At 42.2% G+C, this 10000-nt stretch overlaps 1 protein-coding gene across 1 annotated transcript in view; it reads left to right on the forward strand.

Moving 5' to 3' along the window:
* The first annotated feature begins 2140 nt into the window (after positions 1–2140).
* Positions 2141–10000, forward strand: part of LOC110170694 (protein-lysine 6-oxidase-like) — a 17222-nt gene continuing 9362 nt past the window's right edge. The window contains exon 1 of the mRNA XM_020936378.1: positions 2141–2639. Coding sequence (XP_020792037.1) covers positions 2141–2639 — 499 coding nt within the window. The remainder of the gene's footprint in view (positions 2640–10000) is intronic.

Raw genomic sequence — 10000 nt, forward strand, 5'->3', positions numbered from 1 at the left:
TGTGTGTGTGTGTGTGTGTAGTGTGTGTAGTGTGTGTGTAGTGTGTGTAGTGTGTGTGTGTGTGTGTGTGTGTGTGTGTAGTGTGTGTGTGTGTAGTGTGTGTGTGTGTGTGTGTAGTGTGTGTGTAGTGTGTGTGTGTGTGTGTAGTGTGTGTAGTGTGTGTATGTGTGTGTGTGTGTGTAGTGTGTGTGTAGTGTGTGTGTGTGTGTGTGTGTGTGTGTGTGTGTAGTGTGTAGTGTGTAGTGTGTGTGTAGTGTGTGTGTGTGTGTGTATGTGTAGTGTGTGTAGTGTGTGTGTGTGTGTGTGTGTGTGTGTGTGTGTGTGTGTGTGTGTGTGTGTGTGTGTGTGTGTGTGTGTGTGTGTGTGTGTGTTAGATCAGTGTGCGGGTGGCAGGTTCAAAGTTGTGGGTCTCAGCAGGATCTGAGCTGCTGTAAAACTCCACAAACTCACAAACTGTGAGAACGACACAAAACTATGACCACCTCTGCTCCTGTCACTGCTCCTGTCACTGCTCCTGTCACTGCTCCTGTCACCTGTCACTGCTGTCACTGCTCCTGTCACTGCTCCTGTCACTGCTCCTGTCACCTCTGCTCCTGTCCCTGCTCCTGTCACTGCTCCTGTCAGCTCCTGTCCTCTGCTCCTGTCACTGCTCCTGTCACCTCTGCTCCTGTCCCTGCTCCTGTCACCTCTGCTCCTGTCACTGCTCCTGTCACCTCTGCTCCTGTCACTGCTCCTGTCCCTGCTCCTGTCACCCCTGCTCCTGTCACCTCTGCTCCTGTCACTGCTCCTGTCCCTGCTCCTGTCACCTCTGCTCCTGTCCTGCTCCTGTCCCTGCTCCTGTCACCTCTGCTCCTGTCACTGCTCCTGTCACCTCTGCTCCTGTCACCGCTTCATGAACTCAGAGACTCAGAGTTAAACGTTGGAGCCACAAACACAAACAGCTCTATAATCTTCTACATAAATCCTCTTCACACAGGATCAGTCCGACCCGAGGACGTCTGCTCAGCTGGAGACTCCTCCTCCTCCGCCTCGACGCTGTGATACTCTCACAACTTTAACACGGGATCAGTGAAATCTGAAAATGACTCTATTTTACTGACACTGACAGAATGAACGAGAAAAGAACACAGAAAGAAAGAGAGACATAAAAGACACAATAACAACGACAAACACAGAGTTGCAGATTGACACTAGAGATGCAGACTCGTATTATCACCGGACGTCTGAGTTTGGTGAAATACAGTCGTCATTTACGGCAAAATTTTTACTTTACAAATGACAGACATGAGGCATTAAGACCTCGGGCTCCTCCACAATTATTACAAAACACAAATCCATTTATTTTTAGTTTTCTCTCATGTTCTAAAAACACGAAGAGGTTCTAGAGCCGTCCATGCTTTTTTGACTCATCTAGAGATCTCTCCCGGGCCCTGTTCAAACCTTCCTTACAGTAGCTGCAGTACGAGGCTCCGCCCACATGGTCCCACACGACAACTCTCCATGAAAACACAGAAACACGACACAAAACTGAACACAGCGACACGGCAAACCTGATGTTTGTGCAGGAGTTTCAACGAGCGTGTGCGATAGAGCTCTGAAAGGGCAGGGGGTTAGCACAGAGAGAAAAGAGAAGAGAGACTCAGAGAAACTTATAAAACATGTTCATCTGTTGTTTTGGGTGAATATAACATTTTCAAATCAGTAAAATGTTAAATGGAGATCTGTGAGGTGTTACAGTGAAAACCTCTTTAGTCCTGGTTTAGATCTTTGGTCTTGGGTCTGGGTCAGGACTAAAGGACATGTTCCTCCACAGGTTTGTCTCTCTGCTTCAGTGAGAGGTTCAGTCAGGACGAGGAGCTCAGAGTAGAGCCGCTGCTCCTCAGAAAGTTATGAAAACTTTGTCCTACGTGACAAACCTGACGTCTCTACCTCAGTGTCGTCCACCAGACGAGTCAAACCATGACTCCTCCCTCTGCTCCTCTGCTCTGCTCCTCTGCCGCTCCCTCTCTCCTTCACTCCTCCCTCTGCTGTGGTCCTCTGTTCTTCTCTTCTCTCCTCTCACTCTGTCGCTCTCTCTCTCCTGTCACTCCTCCGCCCGTCGCTCTCTCTCTCTTCTCTTTCAGCTCGGTTCTTTCTCATCATGAGGGAGCAGTGTGTGGACGTGCTGCTGCTCTTGGCCTGTGTCGTCTCTCTTCTGCCTGTGGGTGGCGCTCAGAGCGACTTCACCTGGCGGCACAACGGGCAGGTGTTCAGTCTGCGCAGCCGAGGCCCGGCGTACCGACTCGGGCGGGTGAGGACCATCCAGACCAACCAGAGGAACCAGACCAACCAGACCCACCAGAGGAGCCCGAGCGCCGCCCCCGAGGTCACCGTGCTGCTCAGCTCTAACAGCAGTGACGTCGGCCGCCGCGTCCCGGTGTCCAGCGGTACGCAGCAGCTCCGTGTGGAGGCGAGCAGCAGACGCAGGGCGGAGCAGACGGAGCAGTTCGCCCAGGCGGACGCCATGGCGGGAGACGACCCGTACAACCCGTACAAAAACTCCAACTATTACCCCTGGTACAACTACTACAACTCGTACTACCGCCCACGACACCGCGTCGCCCCACGCCACGGCTACGGCACCAGCTACCACCAGCACGGTACCTCCCCTTTAATCTGATTTATATATGTGTACCTCCCCTTTAATCTGACTTATATATGTGTACTTCCCCTTTAATGTTACTTATATATGTGTACCTCCCCTTTAATGTTACTTATATATGTGTACCTCCCCTTTAATGTTACTTATATATGTGTACCTCCCCTTTAATGTTACTTATATATGTGTACCTCCCCTTTAATGTTACTTATATATGTGTACCTCCCCTTTAATGTTACTTATATATGTGTACCTCCCCTTTAATGTTACTTATATTTAATTTATATTGTTTGAGATATAGTTGGTCATAGATATAATAATTGTGATATATCTCTATCTATCTATCTATCTATCTATCTCTCTCTCTCTCTCTCTCTCTCTATATATATATATATATATATATATATATATATAGAGAGAGAGAGAGAGAGAGAGAGAGGGAGGTATATATACATAGATATAGTGTGTATGTACAGCAGTAGGTGACAGATATATAATAGGTCATATATATTCATATATATATATATATATCAGAGGAACTGATGTTTCACTCACAGAAATATAATTTTATTTGCATGTTTCTCTTTGAGTTAAATAATTGAATTAATCTTATATCACAGTGTAGTTTTATTTGTTTAAATAAAGTAAAGTTAATGAGTGCCGCCTTTAAGTGTTTCATAAACAAACTTTATTTCATTATTTATTCATTATTTGTGCTGGTTCAATGTGTGTGTGTGTGTGTGTGTGTGTGTGTGTGTGTGTGTGTGTGTGTGTGTGTGTGTGTGTGTGTGTGTGTGTGTGTGTGTATAAACGTGTGTACAGTCCCTGACAAAAGTCTTATCACTTCTCCATTTTGTAGAAACAACAGTTGGTAACTTGACTTTGAATCCATTGGTTTTAGAAATGTCTCATATGAAGCTAAAACCCTCCCAAATTATGTTTAATATAGTAAAATAAATTTGCTTCACTGAAGGAAAAAATGATCATTTTATGAACACAGAAATGTCAGATTTTGGGAAGACAAAAGTCAAACCTATAAATACAAAAATATGTTTCATAACATCAGTGGATGAAGTAGCTCTGCTGTGAGATCCATGTTTAATATCTTGTCTGACTTCCATGAGCTTGAAGGAACGTCCACGTGTTTCGACAATGATTCATACAATTATTGATGAAATCATCAGAATAACAAAGAAATCAGTTTCACCTGCCTCCAGAGTTCATCAAGATTCTTTGGTTTCATCTTCATGCTTCCTCTTTCATTCTGTGATGTTCATGTCTGGTGACTGGACCGGTCAGTCTGGAGCACCTCGACCATCCTGCTGCAAACTCTAACCTCTTTTATGGTTGGGAATGTAAAAGGTCACTAATACTTCTTGCTATTTTAACCTGTTGATGTTTCCTTCCATCCTGCAAATCTCTGGCACAGTCCCAGACCCAGACCAGGTTTTTTCCATCACCAAACCTAACTGTTTTCTGGGTGAATCTTGGATCCATGCGGCTCCAGTAGGTTTCCTGCAATATTTGCGGCGGCTGTGATGTAATTCAACCGAGGATTCATCTGAGAAATCCACCTTCTGCCACTTTTCCAGTGTCCATCCTTTTATCAGGCTGTGGGCCTTGGCAAATGCCACACGGTTTTTGAATTGCCTTTTCTTTAGTGCTGGTTTCTGTGCACTGATTCGACCATGGAGGCCATTTCCAGACAGAATTCTACAAACTGTTCTGGTTGACACGAGGACTTGAGGTGACCAGGCCTGGTGGAGTTTGAAACATGAGACGGTTTTATGTGCAGATAAATGTAGATGTGTGTAGATGTTTGTAGATGTGTGTAGATGTGTGTAGATGTTTGTAGATGTTTGTAGATGTTTGTAGATGTTTGTAGATGTGTGTAGATGTTTGTAGATGTGTGTAGATGTTTGTAGATGTTTGTAGATGTGTGTAGATGTTTGTAGATGTGTGTAGATGTTTGTAGATGTAGATGTTTGTAGATGTTTGTAGATGTTTGTAGATGTGTGTGTGTGTAGATGTTGTAGATGTGTGTAGATGTTGTAGATGTGTGTGTAGATGTGTAGATGTTTGTAGATGTTTGTAGATGTGTGTAGATGTTTGTAGATGTTTGTAGATGTTTGTAGATGTGTGTAGATGTTTGTAGATGTTTGTAGATGTTTGTAGATGTTTGTAGATGTGTGTAGATGTGTGTAGATGTGTGTAGATGTTTGTAGATGTGTGTAGATGTGTGTAGATGTGTAGATGTGTGTAGATGTGTGTAGATGTTTGTAGATGTTTGTAGATGTTTGTAGATGTGTGTAGATGTGTGTAGATGTTTGTAGATGTGTGTAGATGTGTGTAGTTGTATGTAGATGTTTGTAGATGTGTGTAGTTGTATGTGTAGATGTTTGTAGATGTTTGTAGATGTTTGTAGATGTGTGTAGATGTGTGTAGTTGTATGTAGATGTTTGTAGATGTGTGTAGATGTGTGTAGATGTGTGTAGATGTTTGTAGATGTGTGTAGATGTGTGTAGATGTGTGTAGATGTGTGTAGATGTTTGTAGATGTGTGTAGATGTGTGTAGATGTGTGTAGATGTTTGTAGATGTGTGTAGATGTGTGTAGATGTGTGTAGATGTGTGTAGATGTGTGTAGATGTGTGTAGATGTGTGTAGTTGTATGTAGATGTTTGTAGATGTTTCAGATGTGTGTAGTTGTGTGTAGTTATGTGTAGTTGTGTGTAGTTGTGTATAGTTGTGTATAGTTGTGTGTAGATGTTTGTAGATGTTTCAGATGTGTGTAGTTGTGTGTAGTTGTGTGTAGATGTTTGTAGATGTGTGTAGTTGTGTGTAGTTGTGTGTAGATGTTTGTAGATGTTTGTAGTTGTGTGTAGATGTGTGTAGTTGTGTGTAGTTGTGTGTAGTTGTGTATAGTTGTGTGTAGTTGTGTGTAGTTGTGTATAGTTGTGTGTAGTTGTGTGTAGATGTTTGTAGATGTTTGTAGATGTGTGTAGTTGTGTGTAGATGTTTGTAGATGTGTGTAGATGTGTGTAGATGTTTGTAGATGTTTCAGATGTGTGTAGTTGTGTGTAGTTATGTGTAGTTGTGTGTAGTTGTGTATAGTTGTGTGTAGATGTTTGTAGATGTTTCAGATGTGTGTAGTTGTGTGTAGATGTGTGTAGTTGTGTGTAGTTGTGTGTAGTTGTGTGTAGTTGTGTGTAGTTGTGTGTAGTTGTGTGTAGATGTTTGTAGATGTTTGTAGATGTTTGTAGATGTTGTGTAGTGTTGTGTGTAGTTGTGTGTAGTGTTGTGTGTAGTTGTGTGTAGTGTGTGTTTGTAGATGTTTGTAGATGTGTGTAGATGTGTGTAGTAGTTGTGTGTAGTTGTGTGTAGTTGTGTGTAGATGTTTGTAGAGTTGTGTGTAGATGTTGTGTGTATGTAGTGTGTGTAGTAGTTGTGTGTAGTTGTGTGTAGTAGTGTAGTGTTTGTAGATGTTTGTAGTTGTGTGTAGTTGTGTGTAGTGTGTGTTGTGTGTAGATGTGTGTAGATGTTTGTAGATGTGTGTAGTTGTGTGTAGTTGTGTGTAGTTGTGTGTAGTTGTGTGTAGATGTTTGTAGATGTGTATGTGTGTAGTTGTGTGTAGTTGTGTGTAGTTGTGTGTAGTTGTGTGTAGATGTTTGTAGATGTTTGTAGATGTGTGTAGTTGTGTGTAGTTGTGTGTAGTTGTGTGTAGATGTTTGTAGATGTTTGTATGTGTGTAGTTGTGTGTAGTTGTGTGTAGTTGTGTGTAGATGTTTGTAGATGTTTGTAGATGTTGTAGATGTTGTGTGTAGTTGTGTGTAGTGTGTGTGTGTATGTTTGTGTGTAGTGTGTGTGTGTAGATGTTTGTAGATGTTTGTAGATGTTGTGTAGATGTTTCAGATGTGTGTAGTTGTGTGTAGTTGTGTGTAGTTGTGTGTAGTTGTGTGTAGATGTTTTGTAGATGTGTTTGTGTAGTTGTGTGTAGTTGTGTGTGTAGTTGTGTGTAGTTGTGTGTGTAGTTGTGTGTAGATGTTTGTAGATGTTTGTAGATGTTTCAGATGTGTGTAGTTGTGTGTAGTTGTGTGTAGATGTTTGTAGATGTTTGTAGATGTTTTAGATGTGTGTAGTTGTGTAGTAGTTGTGTGTAGATGTTTGTAGATGTTTGTAGATGTTTCAGATGTGTGTAGTTGTGTGTAGAGGTGTGTAGTTGTGTGTAGTTGTGTATAGTTGTTGTATAGTTGTGTGTAGTTGTGTATAGTTGTGTGTAGTTGTGTGTAGATGTTTGTAGATGTTTGTAGTTGTGTGTAGTGTGTGTGTGTGTGTGTGTAGAGTGTGTGTTGTGTGTAGATGTGTGTAGATGTTGTGTAGATGTTTGTAGATGTTTGTAGATGTTTCAGTTGTGATGTGTGTAGTGTGTAGTGTGTGTATGTAGTTGTGTGTGTTGTGTGTAGATGTGTTGTAGATGTTGTAGATGTTGTTGTAGATGTGTGTAGTTGTGTGTATGTGTGTAGTGTGTGTAGTGTGTGTGTAGTGTGTGTAGTGTGTGTAGTTGTGTGTAGATGTTTGTAGATGTTTGTAGAGTTGTGTGTGTGTGTAGTTGTGTGTAGTTGTGTGTATGTTGTGTGTAGTGTGTGTGTGTAGATGTGTGTGTAGATGTGTTGTAGATGTGTGTGTGTGTATGTGTAGTTGTGTGTAGTTGTGTGTAGTTGTGTGTAGTTGTGTGTAGATGTGTTTGTAGATGTGTGTTGTGTGTAGTATGTTGTGTGTAGTTGTGTGTAGTTGTGTGTAGTGTGTAGTTGTGTGTAGTTGTGTGTAGTTGTGTGTAGTTGTGTAGATGTTTGTAGATGTTTGTAGATGTGTGTAGTTGTGTGTAGTTGTGTGTAGTTGTGTGTAGTGTGTGTAGTAGTTTGTGTGTAGATGTTTGTAGATGTTTGTAGATGTTGTCTATGTAGTTGTGTGTAGTTGTGTGTAGAGTTGTGTGTATGTTTGTGTGTGTATTGTGTGTAGTGTTGTGTGTAGTGTGTAGATAGTTGTGTGTAGTTGTGTGTGTGTAGTTGTGTGTTGTTTGTAGATGTTGTGTAGTTGTGTGTAGTGTGTTGTGTAGATGTGTGTGTGTAGTATGTTGTTGTAGTAGTTGTGTGTAGTTGTGTGTAGTGTGTAGATGTTTGTAGATGTTTGTAGATGTGTGTGTTGTGTTTGTAGTGTGTGTGTAGAGTTGTGTGTGTAGTTGTGTGTAGTTGTGTGTGTGTGTAGTTGTGTGTGTTGTGTAGATGTGTTGTAGATGTTTGTAGATGTGTAGTGTGTAGTTGTGTGTATGTTTGTAGATGTTTCGATGTATGTTGTGTGTAGTTGTGTGTAGTTGTGTGTAGATGTGTGTAGTTGTGTGTAGATGTTGTGTGTATGTGTGTGTGTGTAGTTGTGTGTAGTTGTGTGTAGTTGTGTGTATGTGTGTGTGTGTAGATGTGTGTAGTTGTGTGTAGTTGTGTGTAGTGTGTGTGTAGATGTTGTGTGTATGTTTCAGATGTGTGTAGTGTGTGTAGTTGTGTGTATTGTGTGTAGATGTGTGTGTGTAGATGTTGTGTAGAGTGTGTGTGTGTAGTATGTGTGTAGTTGTGTGTATGTTGTGTGTAGTTGTGTGTAGTTGTGTGTAGTTGTGTGTATGTTGTGTGTTTGTAGATGTTTGTAGATGTTTGTTGTGTGTAGTTGTGTGTAGTTGTGTGTAGTTGTGTGTAGATGTGTGTGTAGATGTGTAGTGTAGAGTTGTGTTGTATGTTGTGTGTCAGTGTGTAGATGTGTAGTTGTGTGTAGTTGTGTGTAGTTGTGTGTAGTTAGTTGTGTGTAGTTGTGTGTAGTTGTGTGTAGTTGTGTGTAGATGTTTGTAGATGTTTGTAGATGTTTCAGATGTGTGTAGTTGTGTGTAGTTGTGTGTAGTTGTGTGTAGTTGTGTGTATGTTGTTGGTTTTGGCTGGTCGTGTCTCAGGTGATCAGCAGCAGGTGTAGACGCTGTAAAACATGAGAGACTTTTATTTGGAAACGCTCCAGTAAAATCCGAACAGCAGGAAACAGAGAAAGTGCCTTAAACTTTTGACGAGTTTTTTATGAAACGTTTAACTCCGTGTTCCGAGCTTCGGTTACAGCGGTGGCGGCGGCGCTCGGACGTGAGCTCCAGACAGGAATCTTCTCACAGTCACGGAGTTAGAAGATAACGTCCACTGATTCTTTCTTCATGGTCCCTGTGATCAGAGTTTGTGTTCTGGATCTCGAAGGTCCAGAAATCAGATTAGAATCAGATTTTGGTTTGGATGTGAAGTCAGTGTGACGTGGGGAGAGAACAGGCGAGTACACAGGGTCTGGTCTGGTTTTGATTTGCTTCTGGTCTGGTTTTGGTCCTGTCTTGGTCTCATTTTGATCTAGTTTTGTTCTGGTTTTAGTCCAGTTTTGGTCCAATTATGGTCTTATTTTAATTTGGTCTCGGTCTGATTTTGGCCCAGTTTTGGTCTGGTTTTGGTGCAATTATGGTCTGATTTTGGTCTCATCTTGGTCTCATTTTGGTCTGGCTTTGGTCTCATTTTGGTTTGGTTTTGATCTCATTTTGGTCTGATTTTGGCCCAGTTTTAGTCTGGTTTTGGTCCAGTTTTGGTCTCATTCTGGTCTGATTTTGGTCTGATTTTTGTCTGGTTTTGGTCTCATTCTGGTCTGGTTTTGGTCTGGTTTTTATCTGGTTTTGGTCTCATTTTGGTCTGGTTTTGGTCCAATTTTGGTCTGGTTTTGGTCTAATTTTGGTTCTTGTTTTGGTCTCATTCTGGTCTGGTTTTGGTCCAATTTTGGTCTGGTTCTGGTCTGGCTTTGGTCTCATTTTGGTCTGGTTTTGGTCCAATTTTGGTCTGGTTTTGGTCCAATTTTGGTCTGGTTTTGGTCTGGTTTTGGTCTCATTTTGGTCTCGTTCAGGTCTGGCTCTAGGTCCAGTTTTGGTCTGATGCTGGTCTGACTCTGGTCCATCTCAGGCCTGACTCTGGTCCAGGTTTGGTCTGGCTCTGGTCCGGGTTTGGTCTGGTTCTGGTCCGGCTCTCGTCTGGTTCTGGTCTGGTTCTTGCCCGACTCTGGTCCAGGTTTGGTCTGGTTCTCGTTCAGCCCTTATCCAGTTTTGGTCTGGTTTTGGTCTTGTTTTGGTCTGATTCTGCTCTGGTTCTGGTCTGGTTCTGGTCTGGGATTGGTCCGGGTTTGGTCCGGGTTTGGTCTGGTTTGTGCTCAGTTCTTGGTGTGCAGCTCGTGTCTCCAGGAGCAGGTGGAGATCTTCTGATGAGAGCTTCTGTGACCTCTAACCTCACGCCTCTGTCCAGTTTGAACATAAA

Source organism: Boleophthalmus pectinirostris, unplaced genomic scaffold (assembly GCF_026225935.1).
Source record: "Boleophthalmus pectinirostris isolate CB_2022bp ecotype Guang Dong unplaced genomic scaffold, ASM2622593v1 HiC_scaffold_4, whole genome shotgun sequence".
Taxonomy (NCBI): domain Eukaryota; kingdom Metazoa; phylum Chordata; class Actinopteri; order Gobiiformes; family Gobiidae; genus Boleophthalmus; species Boleophthalmus pectinirostris.